This window comes from Artemia franciscana, unplaced genomic scaffold (genome assembly GCF_032884065.1).
Source record: "Artemia franciscana unplaced genomic scaffold, ASM3288406v1 Scaffold_1158, whole genome shotgun sequence".
NCBI classification, from domain to species: Eukaryota; Metazoa; Arthropoda; class Branchiopoda; order Anostraca; family Artemiidae; genus Artemia; species Artemia franciscana.
The window spans coordinates 125,009-144,774 of NW_027062750.1; the positions used below are offsets into that span (position 1 = coordinate 125,009).

At 35.1% G+C, this 19,766-nt stretch overlaps 2 protein-coding genes across 3 annotated transcripts in view; one reads left to right on the forward strand and one right to left on the reverse strand.

Moving 5' to 3' along the window:
- The window catches only part of LOC136042350 (uncharacterized), a 30,336-nt gene extending 24,282 nt beyond the window's left edge, over positions 1–6,054 (forward strand). For both annotated transcript variants that reach the window (XM_065727317.1, XM_065727318.1), the window contains exons 7-8: positions 1,613–1,755; positions 5,636–6,054. In XM_065727317.1, coding sequence (XP_065583389.1) covers positions 1,613–1,755; positions 5,636–5,847 — 355 coding nt within the window. In that variant the 3' untranslated portion in view covers positions 5,848–6,054. The remainder of the gene's footprint in view (positions 1–1,612; positions 1,756–5,635) is intronic.
- Positions 6,055–10,502: 4,448 nt separating this feature from the next.
- On the reverse strand, positions 10,503–13,463 carry LOC136042348 (mRNA export factor GLE1-like). Its single transcript, XM_065727316.1, has one exon. The coding sequence runs from the start codon at positions 13,439–13,441 to the stop codon at positions 10,820–10,822; it is 2,622 nt and encodes an 873-aa protein (XP_065583388.1). The 5' UTR covers positions 13,442–13,463; the 3' UTR covers positions 10,503–10,819.
- Positions 13,464–19,766: the final 6,303 nt, after the last annotated feature.

Below are 19,766 nucleotides of genomic sequence, written 5' to 3' on the forward strand. Positions count from 1 at the left end.
CAATGTTTCATCTTATTTGGAAAAAAAGGACCTTTGGGCTCTTGTTTTAACAGAAATCATCCAAGGACAACTTGAAGATCAAAGCAAGGCCATCGCCCCCCCCCCCAAAAAAAAATATTTTCCCGTTTTTGGGCAGCGGTTTAGTATTAGATTAAAATATTGCAATCAGTGCAAATAGCCATGCTACATTAGATTTGGTTCTTATGGCTATTGGCACTCTGATTGGAGATATATATATATATATATATGTATATATATATGTATTTTCATTCCCATTTAGAACCACCATGCAATTTCTAATTTCTAAAAGTACCTGTTTTTATTTTTTATAAAATTGGTCTTTCATTTGAATAAAACCGAATTTTTATTTCATTATTCAGCATATAACACGAATTTCTTTACATAGTTTGGAAATATCGATGGTGGGCAGAAATAGGAAACTACTGTGTTTCCTAATGGGGATATTTGATTTTCCCCGTTGTTCAAACTCCATCAAAGAGTTTTTTATAATAGCAAATTTCGGCGGTGCATATTTATCTAAATTGGATCATTTCGAAAGTTTTCAGACTCTTTAATGACCCAAAAACATATTCTCATAACAGAAAATGGTACTTTTGTATTATTCAGAACACACTCATTAAGTGAAGTTAGGTTCTTTCGTGAAACATACTACAATGCAAGTACATTTTATGAGGAAATCCGGTTTCATAGCCACAAAGACAAAACTGAGTTTGCTACGCATAGTGATAGGACAATGGACACACTATGACTTTATACTCTTAAGAGAAGGCTGGGTACATAATTTTAAGTTGTAATTTACAATTTTCCTAATTAAGTATTATATTTTCATCATATCTTGTTTTATTTCGTTAGCTTTATCAAAAGTTTGGGCTATATATTTGCACATTAGGGGGGGGGGGGGTGTTGTGCATTATATCAAATACCTAACTTAACCTAATCTAACCACAAACAAAATATGATGAAAATATAATACTTTCTTAGAAATTTTTTTAAATTACAACTTGGAATTATGTACTCAGAACGCAGAAATTTCGTTAAGAATCGTGGTAAAAGGAGGTCTTCCTTCTGCCTTTACTGCCGCCCGCCACATATACTCTACTAAGTGTGATTGTAAATGATGGCGGGATATACAGGAGCATAAAGTCATGTCCATTGACGCGTTGTTTTGTTGTGGGCAACAACCCCTTATCCGGGAAAAATATAATTGCCTATTTTTCAGTCTTTGGCAAATCCCAAATCTTCATTTCAAAATCCATGTTCAGACACTGTCTTCTATCACTATGCGTAACAAACTAAATTGAGTTTTGTCTTTATGGCTATCAAACCGGATTTTTTCAGCAAAATTCTTGAGTGTGTTCTGAAATGAATTGAATCAATTGAATATTGAACCAGTGCCAAATATTTAATTGAAATGTATCTGTACCGTAATTTGTTTTGCGAAAGAACCTAACATTACTTACTGAGTGTGTTCTGAATAATACACAAGTACCCAAAAAATTACTATGAAGTTCAAGAGGAATGAAAAGAACTATTTTCAAAATACAAAGTTTTATTTAGATACCGCTGCTAGAATGATGTTATGCTTTTTTAGTTGGCGAACACTAGGGTGGTTGGCGAATCTATTTATGCACAATCTATTGGATGATGTGGAATCTGCGGATATGGGCCCTCCTCCAATGTCAAGAGAAAATATTGAGAAGCTTGAAACCGTTGAAATTACTGAAAGACAAGTCAGTATGTGTCATTTTCATATTTTTTTGTTTTATATTATTAATAGCTGGGTCCCGGCAGTGAAGCCAGGCCTCTATATATATAGAGTAGAAGCCTGGAATATATATATATATATATATATATATATATATATATATATATATATATATATATATATATATACTAGCTGTTGGGGTGGCGCTTCGTGCCCCCCCAAGCCCCCCCCCCCCCCGCGCGTGTAAGTCGTTACGCGCCATGTTAGTTACGCGCCATTGTAGCTGTGTCCCTGTGTCCCACCTGTGAATAGAGATAGATATAAATATATATTTTTAACTACGTAAAACATGCGAATATACAACATTCTTCGCTGTCCCATTGTCTGTGCATATAAATAGCATTTATATTCCCTGTGTCCCGGTCGTCATTTGTGTCCTGGTGTCCCAGTTTGTATTTTCTCTTTGAGTGTCCCGGTCGTCATTTATATTCCCTGTGTCCCGGTCGTCATTTGTGTCCCGGTGTCCCGGTCTGTAATTTCTATTCAAACAATCCCTGTGTCTCAGTCGTCAATTATATATCCTGCCTGTGCCCCCGGCGTCCCCGTTGTAGTTGTGTCCCAGCGTCCCGGTCGTCATTTATATTCCCGGTCGTGATTTGTGTCCGGGTGTCCCAGTCTGTAATTTTTCTTTGAGGTTCCTGGTCGTCATTTATATTCCCTCTGTGTCGGTCGTCATTTGTGTCCCGGTCTGTAATTTATCTTTGAGTGTTTTTTCTTTTTATTTGATGAAGTACATATCGCCGAACCTTTGTTTTTTAACTTAATTCTGGTAGGCATTGATGACCTTATCCAAGTCAAAATCCCAAACCCAATCATCATCGCTATCATTTTCAGTTTTGATATGTTTTGACTCTCGCTTTCCAGGTGGATTTTCATCTAACTGCGCGGTTTTGCGTTCTTTAGCCGCAAGCCTGTTTTCTTGCTGTTCTTGTGATTCCTCGGCACGCTTTCTTTTCTTACTTTCTCTATGATTCCTCGGCACGCTTTCTTTTCTTACTTTCTCTATCAGCAGCAAGTTTTTTGGCATAGACTCTTTGAGCAGCTTCCTCGGCTGTTGCCATTGTAGGTTCTTCAGTCATTTTACAATTAAACATTTTTCCATAAACGCATGTCTTAAATACCATTAATGACGTCACCGTCAAAGCAAGAATGACGACAACTTATTTCATGACGTCAGCCGACACAGAAACATGACGTCACCTGATCCACAGACAGACAGATAACTTATTTTTATATATATAGATATATACAGAAATAGAAGCAGGCTTCTGCATATGGATTCTCATTGTCCCTTCTGTTCTGGGTCAGCAACGCTATGTCATTTTTTTTTATCGAATTGATGACGTAAATTGGACATTCCTAATCCGGTCCTTTCTCTTTGAGCTGCAAGCCTGGTTTTGCGTTGCTCTAGTGTTTCCTCCTGATGTTCCTTTTTTCATTGTAGGATAATTATATACGTACTGCTTTTGTAATACAGCGACACGCCTTCTTTTTTTACTATCTCTATTAGCCGCAAGCCAGGTTTCGCGTTGTGAACATGACGTCATTTATAGATTTTTATTTTTATTAGAGTTTTTTTTTACTTTTTTAGTTATTTTTTTATTTTTTTTATTTTTGACGTCATATTTTAGTTTGTTTCTTTTTTAGTTCTTTCTTTTCAGTTTTTTCTTTTTTTCCTTTTGTTTAGTTTTTGTCTTTTTGTCTTTTATTTTAGTTGTTCTTTTTTTAGTTTTTTTTTTCGTTTTTAGTTTTCCTCTTTTTCTTAGCTTTTCCTTTTTTTAGTTTTTTTCTTTTTTAGTTTTTTTTCGGTTTTTTCTTTTTTAAGTTTCATCTTTTTTTTGTTTTTTCTTTTTTTAGTTTTTTTCTTTTTTTGTTTTTTTTAAATTTCTCTCTTAGTCTTTTTCTTCTTTTTTAATTTTTTTTCGTTTTTTCTTTCTCTTTAGTTTTTGTCTGTCTTTTAGTTTTCTCTTTTTTAGTTTTTTTTATTTATTTTTTTAGTTTTTCCTTATTTTTAGTTTTTTTTCCTTTTTTAGTTTTTCTAAAGTTTCTTCTTTTCTTTTCTCTTTTAGTTGTTTTCTCTATTTTAGTTTTTTAGTTTTTCTTTTTAATTTTTTTATTTTTTCTTTTTAGTTTTTTAGTTTTTTTTCCTTTTTTTAGTTTTTTTCTTTTTTTTCAGTTTTTTTTTATAGAATATAGTTTTTAATTCTTTTAAGTTTTATCCGTCATACTTAGTGACAGACAGACGGACGGAATTATTATTCTTTGGATCAATATACAATATTGATAAATGCTGAAGACTCTTAGCCCCTAAAAAAAAAAAAAATTGTTTTGGGAGGGTTAATGGATCAGTAAAAGAACATGTGTGACCGAAATTTGTCTCTTGAGAGGAAAAAACCAACACCATCTGTTGTCACTGAGAAAATTGATAACCTGGTTTTAAAACTTAAATACAACATTTGTTGTAATAATGTTTTTAATCTTTCAGTTTTACTTTTGCTTAATACTGGGACGGAAGAGATTGCATTAAAATAAATCTTTTTTTGAAACCAAAACCTAATAAATAAAAAAGCTAAACTTATTTGTAATAGTTCCAGTTCTCTTAGGCAAAGTTCGAATGTCAGAAGTTTTACTTCCAACCCTCTGTGTTAAAGTAAAAGTTCCTCTTCTCACTTTTCTTTATTTTTTTACAAACATTAAATCTTATAACAAAACTACTACGGTAACCCAAAGCATATCATTTCTGTATTTTTTTCTTTTACTGTGATAATTTTTCAATTATATTAATCATTGACAAATGATAAGCATGGCAATTTTCCAGCAATAACTTAGCACTAAAAAAACCAATGAATCTTATGGTTTATTTTTACTACAATAGGTGGCTACAATTTTAGATTATCTCATAAAGCTATAGAACTAGTTTCCTTCATTTTGGAACCCTGGCTCTTTGTCAATGTAAAATTTGCGCTTATCCTCTAATTTTCTCATTTGTCTAAAAAATCCAATAGTTTGTATAAAATACCTATAGAGAAGTTGGGTTAGGTGGCTTTTAACACCTAAGCCCACTCAATGTTAAATAATTGTCATTAAGTTTTGTAGAAACGGACAATGTTTGCCAATCATCCTTCATCAACAGAACTTGTCCTATCCATCTGATCTTTTCTCTGTTTATAGGCCTAGAAAGGGGATTGAAGTGCATTCTTGAATGTTTTTAGATATGTTGAGACAGTCTGGTACCCAAAATAATCCGTTGGCAATTGCTCTGGAAAACATCTAGCAAGTGCTCCTCAGTTTTTTGAGTGTCTGTAATTCAAAACCATGCTTGACCACTATGATCACTGTAGCTTCCAATATTCTAATCTTGGTCCGCAACCTTATCTTCCTATTCTTCCAAACTTTTTTCCACTTTGAAAAAAACATCCTGGGCCTTGGCTTTTCTACTTTTACCATCTTCTCTGTAGTCTTTGCTAATAATAGTACCTAGATAAGTGGATATGTCCACTTTATTGATCTTATGTTACCTAACATACCCTCTTTACCTTCACTTACTCCTAGCCTTAACGACTTAGTCCTCTTAACATTAATTTCTAAAGTTATTCTTACACCATGAACTCACAAATCTTCTAAAAATTCGTTCATTTTGCTAACATTTTCATCTAGGACGACATTACCATGAACGACATAAGTCGTTAACATTGCCCAAGTCTAGGAGAAACTTAAATACTTTATCAAAAAGAAGGGGGAAAATCTCTATTCATTTTAGGAGCATGTTGTGAGTATTTTATAAGGCGGGATGAATAAGGTTTTTTTTAGGTGAATAAGGTTTTTTTTCATTGAAATTATCTTCCGTAGGTGAAAGGTTGCAATGTTCTATTTGCTGGGAAGACTATTTGCTTGGAGAAAGTGTCCGAAAAATGCCCTGTAAACATTTATTTCATAAAGAGTGTATTTCTCCTTGGTTAGAACTCCATGGCACATGTCCAAATTGCCGAAACTCATTTGTTGAAGAAAGAACTGAGGCCAGAAGTGGCCGAGAGCCAAATAATAGAATCATTCTGGAGTAGAAGGTCTTCAAACACCAGGGCTTTGAATCGGAGAAAATTCTTAGTTTAGAACTGATTTTTTATGTCTTCTGATAAAGAATAAAGTATTTTTCTAATCAAATTTTAATTTTATCTTTTGATTACTATTTTTGTAGATTGATACTGTTGTAAAGGTTTCTCTCTAAGAAGTTTTCTCTCTGGTGTCAGTTTTGTATTCACTAATAAACATAAATCTATCATTAAAGAATATATATTTTCTTACGATAGGCATACGAATATGTGCAACTGTTAGCTTTTCCAAACTTATAATTATGTCAGATAAGTAAATTTGAAATGTAATGTAAGAATGGGGGTTGAGAAGGGCAGTGGTCCCGTTCATGTGGAGGATAGATTTTGTCTTGATTTAAATTTCTATGATGCCTTCTTAGTTTCATTTGAAAAAAGAGATGTATTTTTCGTTTGATTTCTGTTCATTATTAACATTACGCTCAAGCCTATCAAAAATATTAATTTATTCCAGTTTTTCTATAAAACTGTCACGCACATAACACATATACTTATATTTACTCAAGTATATATCTTAATTACTATAATTCATTCGCTTCTTCCCTCTAGTATTCAGAGACAGAGTAAGGCCTTGGCCAATGCGCTTATACCAAAAATCTGAAGGTTCATCACCACACAGGAAAGATCAGGGATGAATTTTTTTAAGTACAATTATTATACTTACCAGGATTGCCGTATCTCGGCCTAAAATCTCGGAAAACGCTTAGAGTGGAGGGTTCGGGCTGAAACTTGGTGAGAAAAAAAGCACAAATCCTAGATACATGATTGACATAATCGGAACGGATCCGCTCTCTTTGGGTGAGTTGGGAAGGGGGGGTTTAAATTAGAAAAATGAGGTATTTGTAACTGAGGAACGGGTGAATAGATCTTAATAAAATTTGATATTTAGAAGGATCTTGTGCTTCAGCGCTCTTATTTTATATCCCGACCAGATCTGGTGACAGTGGGGAAAGTTTGAGAAAGAAACCGGAAATCTTGGAAAACGTGAAAATCGAGGTATCTTTATCTTACGAATGGGTGATCGGATCTTAATGAAACTTGATATATAGAAAGATCTTATGTCTCAGATGCTCCATTTTGAATTCAAATTGGATCCAGGGACATGGGGGGATGGAGGGGGGAAACAAAAGTCTTGGAAAACGCTTGGGGTGGAGAGATTGGGATGAAACTTGATGGGAAGAATAAGTACAAGTTCTAGATTCCGAATTGACATAATTGGAACAGATTCAAGGGGGGGGGGATTTCCAGTGTTTTTGGCGAGTTTGGTGCTTCTAGACATGTTAGGAAGATGAAAATTGGTAGGTGTATCAGGGACCTACACAAATCGACTTAATAACAGTCGTTTTTTCCGATTCAACCATCTGGGGGGCTGGAGGGAGAGGAAAAGTTGAAAAAAATATGGTAATTTTGTCTTAGGAACGGGTGATCGGATCTTAATGAAATTTGACATTTAGAAGGACCTAGTGTCTCAGAGCTCTTGTTTTAAATACCACTACCTCCAGTGTTATTGGGGGAGTTGGAGGGGGAAATGGGAAATCTTGGAAAACGCTTAGATTGGAGAGATCGTGATGAAACTTGGTGGGAAGAATAAACACAAGTCCTAGATACGTGATTGACATAACCAGACTGAATCTGCTCTCTTTGGGGGAGTTGGGGAGGATATTAATTGGGAAAAATTAGAAAAATTGAGGCATTTTTAACTTACGAGTGGGTGATCGAATCTTAATGAATTATAGTATTTAGAAGGACCTCGTGTCTCAGAGCTCTTATTTTAAATCTCGACCGGCATTAAGCCTCTGATTTTCCTTTAAAATCGATCTATTGATTCATAGAACTTTGTTAGAGTTCATACCATGTGAGCTCTTGACTCTTGGCTCTTCCGACCTCGTCACAAGTGCCATATTAGCTTTTAGCCCTTGTTTTTAATAGGTAGAATCTTTATCAAAAGCTTGGGTTTTATATTTGCACATTAGGGGGGGGGGGTGTTGTGCATTATATCAAATACCTAACTTAACCTAATCTAACCACAAACAAAATATGATGAAAATATAATACTTTCTTAGAAATTTTTTTAAATTACAACTTGGAATTATGTACCCAGAACACAGAAATTTCGTTAAGAATCGCGTTAAAAGGAGGTCTTCCTTCTGCCTTTACTGCCGCCTGCCACATATACTCTACAAAGTGTGATTGTAAATGATGGCGGGATATACAGGAGCATAAAGTCTTAGAACAGATTCGGGGGGGAGGGGGATCCAGTGTTTTTGGCGAGTTCGGTGCTTCTAGACGTGTTAGGAAGAGGGCGCTTCGCCCCCCAAGCCCCCCGCGCGCGTAAATCGTGTCACACCATATTAATTATGCCCCAGTTGGGGGGGGGGGCAAAGCGCCCCCACCAAGTAGGTGTTGGGGTGGCGAAATTTATACAAGATATTATAATGATCGGAATATTATAATGAAATATTTATCTACGATGATTGTTATTTTTCGTTATAACAATAATTTTACAAGTTAAAAACATTTTTTGTTAAATTGTATTTTATCACTCGCGACCCCATAATTTTGCTATGCAGCCCCAAATGGGGTCGCGACCCATAGTTTAAGAAGCCCTGCTGTAGCACATATGGTGTGGAGCTTTACAACTTATACAAAAAGGACAGTTCTTGCACAGGGATTCAGATTTTGACTTACGGTGACTAGCTCCACATTTTGAGCGCAGGATAGTGTTTGTGCAGTTTGTTGCAAGGTGGCCAGTCATATGGCAGTTAAAGCATCGACGAGGCAAAAACCAAAACTCCTGGGTGGCAAGTCCCTCATAGCTGATTATCACTGATTCTTATAATTTGCAGCATGTAATAAAACTTTATAATATGCAGTATGTTTCGATTAATCAAGTTTTCTTCCATCCTTTCCTTTTCTTCCTTCCAACTTTTTGTTTCTTTCCGTCCCTAATCAAGTTTCCTTCCATGCTTTCCTTTTCTTCCTTCCTACTTTTTCTTTCTTTCCGTCCATAAACAAGTTTCCTTCCATCCTTATCTCTTGTTTTTAAATAATTGCAATTAATATTTTTTGACGAATCCTTTGAAATCACTTTGACTGAGGGGTTTTCACGGTTCAAGAAAAAACCAAACCCTTTTGTAAAAAGAAAATATGACGCATCATTAGATGATAAACAAGGAAAAAATATATTATTAGGACTATATCTGGGACTATTAGGTGGAAGGAGTCCATTCTCATGGAAAGGACCACCATTTTTGAAAAGAGCATAAAATAAGGAATCTTAGAATACTACTCTTTTTGTTTTACAATGTTTCCTTCAAAATTACTCCTAAGCAATTCTTTAGAGTGTTTTGATGGTTTTTTAATCCTGAAGTTTTTGCATATTTCTACTTTTGTTCGTGTTTAGTTTCTTCTTGGAAAAATTACAACTTTTTAATGACCCAGCATTATACTAATAAAACCATCTTGTCTTTTAAGATATTCAATTTCTTGGTCAGAGGTGAGCTGGAAGACAATGCTTGGCAACGTTGTTTTTCCTTTTATTTTTAAAGGAACTGTAAAATACGAAACGTTAAAGTCAGTGTTGTGGAAGTAATTAAATACATGTAATTCCCGGGAGAGTCTAGCCGAAGTTCAAAAGATTCGGTGCAATTGTTTCCCCCTAAATCAGAAAATAGCTCGTTATAAAAAAAACTTGCAAAATACTGACAAATTTCTTTGGCTGCAAATGTACTTGAATATACATACCCTTATAAGAAAATATTTCAAGGTCCAATTAAAAAGATTCTGAAGGAACTGGTTTTCTCCTTCATCATTCCAATGAATAAAAAACTGTCATCAGAATGTGCTGTTACAGCACAAACGACCGTGCATTACTGCTACAGCACATTTCAACATTCTTACATAGTTATAAGGTTTGTTCAGTGAAACCCCAGCTCTTATTTATTAATATTGCCCCATCACACTTTTATCAAGATTTGTGCACTCTCAGTGAAATAAGCTTACATAGGCTTATTAGAGCATTAAGCCTGCATTTTACCTTCACTTTAGCCTGTCATTTGCGCATAAGGAAATCTCTGGGAGCTTTAAGAAGCAAGACTAAGGGTAGAATACGTCCTGTGCTTGCATTTTAAAAAGTGTACTTCAAATCTGTTGGTATATTTTTGAAAGCCGATCACAATATTTATTTTTGCTGAAGACTGTAAATTTTCATAGCCATCTCATAACCACCAAACAGTATGGTGGTCAATTATTGCACCATTTTAAGCTAGTAGAAAGACCACAAAACCCGAAAGGTTTTTGTGTGTTAAGGTTTAGCCTTATAAAAAGAAAAAAAAAATGTTTGAGTAACAACACCACTAAAATCAAACTTTGTTTTTCTGTGAACAAGGCATCTTTTGACGAATATACTTTCATATTTCTGCAGATGACACTATCGGGCCCGAAAACTGTCATATCAACCAAACAACAAGGCAAAAATGTTGTCATGTTTTTTCCCCAGTTTATACACTAGCAAAGATTATTATTATGCTTAAAAGATCTATCAACTTATTTTTTCCATTTGGCATTTAATAGAAATTACAAAACAAACATATAAATTAGTAGAAGGTTCTTTAGCTCATTAGCATGCAATTGAGGTCCATTTCAACAAGAGCAATAAATTAATTCTGATTTCTTTCTCTTTCCTCTGTTTGAGGATTTCAGTAGTTAAGAAATTGAAGGCATCAAGCTCATCCCATCAATTATTATAACTTATCCTAGGTACAGATGGGCGCCGATCAATATTTCTATTTTCATAGCCATGTTCCCTTTTCTTATAAAAGTCCAAAAAGTATGCAGGTAACAAGTTATAAAAGATTTTATACATAAACAAATTCACAAAAATAACGAAACCATGCTCAAATTTTGCCACTGCAAACAATTTTATAGTTCACCTTCTTTGTCCTTTCAAATTCTTCTCCAGAAGCAATTCCAGTCTCTGGATGGGGCCACCATGACCTTCAGGTGTGACTGCTTTAATTCGTGGTAAGTATCTTTCAGCCAGGTTAGTTAGTAACTCCATTGTCCTTTCAGACTGCAGTTGTAACAGTTTTGGATAACATACTTCAAGATAAACATTCAGTAGTGTTGCAGTCATATCCACTTCTGGTTCTGTTTTGAGAATCAAGGAAATCCATTCCTGGGCATTAAGTAAAGGCATCACATTCTGATTGGGTTGGACGAAAAGGGAAAAATATAAACGAGACACTGCTTCCATCCGCTTCAAAAATTTATTTGGCTCCTCAATTTCCCCACCTTCACAGTGATAACCCCGACACCGATAGTAATCCTCTTTAGATTGGCCTTCAAATTTAGATGGAAAGAATGGCACTAGATAAGGACAAGTTTTGTTAAAGCTGGCAAGCATGACCTTCTCGAATTCTGAGAAGTCTGACATCAGGGACGTAATGAGCTTGGCACACATTAAAGTAGTTTCATGCCCGTTCAAATCACCTCGCTTCAAAAACTTCTCTACTAATTTCAGAACAGCAAAGGGTGCAAGAAAATCAGGAATAGAGAATATTTTGTTTGTTTGATCTACCACAGACTTTCCAGACAAGAGGTGTTTAAGCTTTTCCAGCTTCTCAGCAAATCCTCGTGAATCAGATGGCGTGATTGTGTTCAATATTGTTTGTATAAATTTCTTGGTATTGTCTCGAACATGTTTGGTGTTACGATCTTCACACAATTTTAAGACTTTGTCTTCATACTTTCTTAGGAATTCTTGTAAATCTCTATGGAAAAGTTCCCTTGATTGTGGCAAAATGACAGCTTCAGTTTTCGAGTCCCTCTGTCTTGATTTTTCGACTCTCATCGCTGGCACCCTTGACGACATTTCTTCTTCATCAGTTGTTTTTACCTCAATATTTGCCGTCGCAAAAGCATTTTGTAAATCCTTTATCCTCATGTTCTCCTCTTCTTCCTCCTGTAGGTTGTCTCTTCTAAACGTTTCTGCTTCTTTAGCCATCAAATCAGCCTCAAAATTGACCATCAATGTCTCCCATATTTTATCATATTCCTCTTTAAATTCAAAAGCTCTTCTTTCTGCCTCAAGCTCAAGTCTGTCTAGATCTTCTGCCTCAAGTCTGTCTAGATCTTCTTGTCTAAGCTTAGCCTCAATTTCTTTATGCTTGCACTCAACTGCAAATCGCTTTTCTTCTTCTTGCATTTTCGTTTGAAATGCGAGGATTTTATCGTCAATCTTGGCCTCAGCAAATATTCTTGACTGTTCGTCTCTTTTCTCAAGAGCTTTCTGTGCATAAAAACTTTCCCAAAGAGACAGGTCAACCACATATGTGTCCTTTATTTCTTCGTTTTGTTTATTTTCTAAATTTAACTTTCTTGCTATCAAAGATTCATCATGAGTTTCTTGAACTTCTACTGGAACTCTCCAACTTAATAATTTAACATCTCTTTTTTCATTTCTTTCTACAAACTCTTCATTTTTGAAAGTAATCGTGCCAATATCTTGAACTAGCTCTGAAACAAGATTTTCCAAGCCATCTACAATCAAAACTGCTGTGTTCATTTCTATTTCTTCAAAATCAGACATGGAGACTCTTAAAATAAGCTGCAGCATTTCATATCTCCTTTCGTTATACTTGATTAAAAAGGGGGTTACTTGTGACCCAAAAAACATGCCCAAGTGACATAACCGTAATTCCTTTGTAATTTTGGCTGAAGAATCAATAAAATCCTTTAAATTTTCCATCATCTGTTCCATAAAGAGCTCATATTTTCTTTTTTCTTCTTGGTGTTCTGTAACATCCATAGCCTCCAAGTTCATTTGTTCTTTTTGGTTTTCATTACAGACTGTATCCCAGCTAAAAAGAGACATGATTATATTCAATATGAAATAGAGAATGTAGGTAACTTTATTACTTCTGGGCGCAGGTGGATTAGACAAACTATTGAAGGAGTTTTGTATTGAAGTAAGATCTGAAAGTGGGTATGACGTCTGAAGACTGCTGGAATATTTCTGGCTGGGTGCCTCCCTCTCAAATGAATTCATTTCCAAACACCATGCTTCCATTACACTATTTAAATTCTCTATAACCATATCTAGATCTTGCATAACGTTTTCTGGGAATCTTTGTAAACAAGTAAGTATTGTTTCTTGAATTTCACAGACCTTCTTAATATAAGAGACACTAGCCAAAAGCAGACGATTTTTTCTTTGATGTAACAAAAACACTTCAGTAATCTTGCTGATTAATCCATTCAATACTTCTTCAATTTCTAAGATTAACTTTTTAAGTTGAAATTCTTCTTCCGATGCTGCATAGGTTTTATGTCCAGGTTGACACTCAAAATGAAATTTAGCCTGCTGACCATATTTCAGTTTCCCATATTTGGAGCTTTTCAGATGTTCTAAAAGCCTATTTCTGGAGGATTTAGCAGACACATCACTTAAAACTTCTCCAACATCAAAAGATTTCATAATGGGTGTATCGGTTCTGTTTGGAATCAGCAACCGACACACATCTACGTTTGTATACATATCCTCTTTCATGCTATATACTTGTCCACAAGCCTTAGATTTTAGACTGTTTAAATTACGTAGCCTAACACTCGTTTATATACTGAAATTATGACGTCATTTCATAATGATATTACTGACGTCATTCTGACTAAATTCTGTGTATAGTTCTTTTTTTTTCAATTTGATTGTAACTTACGATGGTGACGTCATTTCATCTCGTGAACGAAGATGTAGTTTTCTGTCATAAAAACGATTTTATTTTAAATATTGTATTTTTTTTAATTACATAGTTACGTAGATGTATAATTTCTTTTATAAATGAGCCCTCAAACTTTCATGAAAATTTCCTGAGGTATCCGGCCATGAAAATTTCAATGATGTACTTTTAGTTTTTTATTCGATATAGTTTCGTAATTGTAACTTTTTGGTTTCTATTCACCAAGTTTCCTCCTTTACTAGGTTGTAGCTGCCGCTGCAACCACAATCATAGGAGCTATGTACATATTAACTTACTAGTTCAATTAGAATTTCTTAACGGCATTAGAGCGTAATGTCAGTATTCATGAACTTAAACTATTTTAGGGAGCTTATAGATTTGGAAGAATATAACATTTATAATACATTCTAGATACATCTACAATGTTATATGAGGAGACAGGGTCAGAAATTCGATTGGAAAAAGCACTAGATAATTTCCCAATGACAATACTTATGGGTAATTTTGTCTCCTTTGAATTATTGATAGAAAAGGGTTGTAAATTCCACAAATTGCTCATCCTTTACATTCAGGATTTATCATTGAGAATGAGGGGGTTCTGTGTTAGATCCTGCGTTATGCCAAAAAGACTAAGAGCATTAAGACGATTTGATGACGTTCCGACTATTTTGAGTAAAACGGCTAATTTTGATCAGACGTCCTTGGGAGAAGGGCAGCTAAAAGAGCTAGAGAGAGGGAGCGATTACCATCAATCATTTGACTCTTATAAAGAGCGCTAAAGCTCTAAGAAAAAAAAACAGCGATGTTTGATTCTAATGTTTAAGGTTAGTTAAATAAAAATTTTAAGATTGCTATACCACATTTTGCGGATAAAGAGTGATTTGTTGTCAAAAGAGAGCAAATTGAGCAAAATGGCCAATCCAAAAAACAGAATGTTTTTTATTGAGGAGGGAAACGGTCATAAAAAACATCAGCCAATCCAACCAACAGTTGATTGCATTGTGTTGTCAAACCTTTGAGATAGTAACAGGAACATAGTTTTTAAATGAGAATCCCCCGTGTTTTAGTAGCAGTTCTTAATAATCGGGACAAATAGTCAAACTTTAGCGTAAAGAGCAAGATATTGAGGCGGGAGCAACTCTTCATACACGGAATAATTTCTGTTTGTTTTGAGTTTTAATTTTTATTCTTACTTCCAGTTTAAAAAACTTGTTTTTATTTAATTTCTGTTCGTTTTTAAAATAATACAGGTAAATCTGGCTTAGTCTCCATGAAATATACTCCCCCTCCCCTCACTGGAACCTCCTCAGTGAAAAAATATATCCAAGGTAAAGTGTATCCCCCGTCAACCTCCGTCCCAACATTTCGATCATCGCTGAAAATCCCCCCCCCCTCCAGTAAAATTTTTTACGGACGATTTAGCCTAAAAATTATCCTTAGCATACTTTCATTTGATAATGACTTTAATCTCTAATTGGTTTCTCGATGACTCATGAAATGCCCCCTTCCGTAGAATTTGCCCCCGGAAATGAAAGCACACAGAAAATAGTTACCGAATAATTCCTCAGAACATCTACACATACGAAATTGAGTTTGCAAAGATAATGTAAAAAAATTAACAAGAATTTTGGATAGGAATTCTGTCAAATCCACTCAGTGTAAAATTTCCCCAGGAATCCTCATCCCCAAAAATTTCCTTCCCCAAGGAAGATTCTCCCAAAACTATTTTTATTGGTTATACTCTCTCTTTGCCGTTTCAATTTTGCATGAGGGGTTGTTCCAGCAAAATTTTCCAGGAGAAATTTTCAGCTGGGTTTGCATTGTACAGGGGATTCTTTCCTGGCGTGAAGATTTCTGCAAAAAAAATTTCATGGGGGTAATTTTCCAGGGACAAATTATCCATTAAAGAACTTTGAACAGGATCAACTTCTTACCGAGGGGTAGAAGAGGGAACTTGGGAAAATTACCACGGAAGTAGATTTTCATTTTGTTTTGAAAAATGATTTTAAATTAATGTCTTTTTACAAGGAAATTATGTTAAGGAGAATTTTCTGGCGGATTCGTCCGCAAGAAATTTTAGGGGGGAATTTTCAGCAAGAATAGAATTTTTAAGAAGGAATTTTTGGCGAGGTGGGTATCAAACAGTTCGTGATAACGAACTGTAGTAAGGAGCGACCCGGCTCAATAGTAAACTTTGGCCAATGTTTACATACAGTAATGGTTACTAGGAAGTGTACCGACGTTATCAGGGGGATTTTTTTGGTTCTGGTGTGGGGTTCAGGGGAGGGGGCTATATGGGAGGATCTTTCCTTGGAGGAATATTTCATGGAGGAAGAGAAATTCAATCAAAAGGACGCAGGACTTTCTAGCATTACTATAAAAAAGCAAACAATGAAAATATAAACATGAAAAAGTTTTTTCAATTGAAAGTAACACGAAGCATCAAAACTTAAAACGAACAGAGGTTATTACGCATATTAAGGGTTCTAAAAAACTTTAGCATAAAGAGCGAGGTATTTAGGAGGAGATAAATACTTCACTCTTTATGCTAAAAATTTTTAAAGTAATTTCAACTATTTATTCTACGGCCTTTCTGATTCAGGGGTCATTCTTAAAGAATTGGGACAAAACAAGATTTAGTGTGAAGAGTGAGGTATTAACGAGGGGACCAACCCCCTCATATATATAATCAAAAATATAAGAATATAAAAGTTTGTTACGTAAGTTAATTCTTAAGTTGCGTATTATTTTTACTAATAAAAACGTTCGTTAAAAATTAAAAGATCTAGTTGCCTTTTTAAGTAACCGAAAAATTGGAGGACAACTAGGCCTCCTTCCCCACCCCTTCTTTCTCAAAATCGTCTGATCAGAGCTAAGAGAAAGCCATTTAGCCAAAAAAAGAATTAATATGCAAATTTCATTTTAATAATTTATGTACGGAGAGCCAAAACCAGACATGCATTAATTCAAAAACTTTCAGAAATTAAATAAAAAAAAACAAGTTTTTTGAAATGAAAGTAAGGAGCGACATTAAAACTTAAAAAAAACAGATATTACTCCGTATATGAAAGGGGTTTTTCCTCCTCGACGCCCTGCTCCTTGCGCTAAAGTTTGATTCTTTCTCGCAACTCTACTTTTTAAAACAATAGAAAACTTTAGCGTAAGGAGCGGGGCGTCGAGGAGGAAAAACCCCTTTCATATACGGAGTAATTTCTGTTCGTTAAAAGTTTTAATGTCGCTCCTTACTTTCATTTCAAAAAACTTGTTTTTTTATTTAATTTTGCAAGGAACAATAGCTTCAGCGTAACGTAGAGAGCAAGGTCTTGTGGAAGGTGAATCTCCTTTCATATACGTAATAATTACTGTTCGTTTTAAGTTTTGATATTTCTATTTACTTTCAGTTGAATAATCTTGTTTTTTTTAAGATAATTTCTGATTGTTTTTAAATTATACCGGAAATTTATTCTCTCTCGCCAAGAAAAATTCCGATACTTGTGTTTTACACACCACTCACTCAAGTTTAAGAAGCATAAAACTCGCAAACAAACCGGTTTCTTTGTTACTTTAGAAACATATTTGGGCTCTATATTAGCACATTAGGGGGGAGGGGTAAAGTATAGCGGGTCTGCATGCAAGATGTGTTACGTAAAATTACTTTGCATATTATGAAGTAAGGATTGTTTTTTTTACTTCAAACTGTCCAAATACTTTACCCCCCGCCCTCACATGCAAATATATAGCCCAAATTATATATTTCCCATCTATTCAGTCACTTATCTTTGTCTTGTCTCGCGCTAAGCTTAGTGAAACTAACGGAGAAACCTGTTTGTTCTCGAGTTTTACACAGCGTAAACTTAAATAAATGGTGCATAATACGCAGACCAAAATTTCTTCCCCTATACAAAAAAATCAAAATAAAATAAAATTCTCAAATTTGGGAAACTTTATTTTCAACGGGGGGTGAGGGGGTGTATTATCCGGGGTTGGTATTTTCGACAGGGGGGAGGATATTTTCTACGGTGGCATTTTTTGAGGGGGGTGTTTTCCAGGAGAGGTGTGGGGTATTTTCCAAGAGGGGTATTTTACACTGGGGTATTTTTCAAAAGGGGTATATTACACGGGGGTATTTTAAGGGGGGTATATGCCTAAAGCCAGTATAGACGTACTACACGTGGCAAGAATACTTAATCAATGAACGAACTAAAAATATGTAAAGGTGGAGGATACGTGCTTTTGGCCATGGAAATTTTGCAAATAGCTAAAGGCGAGACAGAGATGCACTAGCCTGTTTAACAATAGAGCAAGTGCGGGCTTCCCATTTGAAATGTCAGTGTGACCCCTGAGAGTTGACATTTTATTGTGATTATTCCATTAGGTATTGGAGTTGTAAATGATGGCTTTGATTTAAGAAAACTAAGGGTCATAATATTAGTCTTATGGAAATTTACTTTCATTTGTGACTGGGTTGCTTCACTTGCGACGTCTTCGGTAATTTCCATTGCAGTATTCTTAATACTTTCTCTACACCTTTCGAGCAATGACATGTCATCCACAAACTTCCATCAATCAGCTGATTCATTACCAAGATTGTTTATCAAAGCCAAAAATAGTAAAGGACCTAAAAGTGGGAGGAGTTGAAGGGGGAAACCGGAATTCTTGGAAAACGTGAAAGTTGGGGTATTTTTATCTTATGAATAGATGATAGGATGATAGATGATGGGGTATTTTTATCTTATGAATAGATGATAGGATGATGAAATTTGATTTTTAGAAAAAATTCATGTGTCAGAGCTCTTATGTCAAATCCCGACCAGATCGTTTGACATTGGGGGGAGTTGGAGGGGGAAATCTTGGAAAAACACTTGGAGTGCATGAATCGGGATGAAGCTTGGTGGATAGAATAAACAAATGTCTTTGATACGTGATTGACAGAATCGTACTGGATTCGCTCTCTTTGGGAGAGTTGGGCGGAGGGGTTCAGTGATTTGGCTAGTTTGGTGCTTCTGGACGTGCTAGGACGATGAAAATTAATAGGCGTGTCAGGGAGCTGCACAATTTGACTTGATAAAGTCGTTTTCCCAGATTCGACCATCTGGGGGGCTAAAGGGAGAGGAAAAAATAGAAAAAATCAGGTATTTATAACTTACGAGTGGGTGATCGGATCTTAATGAATTTTGATATTTAGAAGGACATTGTGACTCAGAGCTCTTATTTTAAATCTTGGCCGGCATTAAGCCTCTTAATTTCCTTTTTAAATCGATCTATTGATTTATAGAATTTTGTTAGAGCTCATACCATATGATCTCTTGGCTCTTAGCTCTTCTTGCCTCGTCACAAGTGCCATATGAGCTCTTAGCTCTTGTTGTAATCATTATTGTAATATATGAAAACCACATTTTTATTTAAACAAGAGACCCCCAGGGAAACTTAAAACGTGAAAAGTAAAGTTAGCCTTGTGGCCGACAAAAAGGCCACTACCCCCACTCTTTTCGGTAAGAATCCCCCCCCCTTTAGAACGAAAGGCTGGATCCGCCCCTGGTTTGAAGCGTGGGTAGTTCCAATTTTCAATGTGCTATATTCTCTTTTATTTTCATTTTTATTTATTGTATTTTTATTTTTTAATTTACCTGGTTATTCGTTCCACTTTTCGTTCTTTATGGTGTTAATGTATTTTTGGCTCGTTTTATGCTTTAGTGCTGTTTTTACTTTTCTTTGATTTTTTGGGTTGTGGGGGAATATTTTATTGTAATGTTCATATTTTAACTGACATGCTTTTATTATCAGTTAATTATAAAAAAGATAGTTTAGTTTTTAAAACTAAAAAAAATTAGTTTTACTTCTCAACAATCGAAAAGTTGGATTGGAATTAAAGTTTAGGCTAAGTCTGAACATTAGACGAAATTTCTGATCTTCCATATTTTTCATGATTAATTTTGGAATAGTGTTTTTTAATAAAAAAAAATGACTTTGATGGGGAATGGGAGACATGGACTAAAATATCGTTATTTCAGGTTTTCAAAATGGGAGCTGAAAACCTCCTGTGAATGGTTTTCAACCATGGTGGTTTCTATGGTGGACTTTGTTACTCCAATCCGCCGCCGTTGCAGAAGGGTTTCAAGGTCTTTTCTAAAATTAAAA

Bases quoted from the DNA above. Each gene is read 5' to 3' on its own strand.
- LOC136042348 (XM_065727316.1), bottom strand. From the start codon at position 13,441: ATGAAAGAGGATATGTATACAAACGTAGATGTGTGTCGGTTGCTGATT.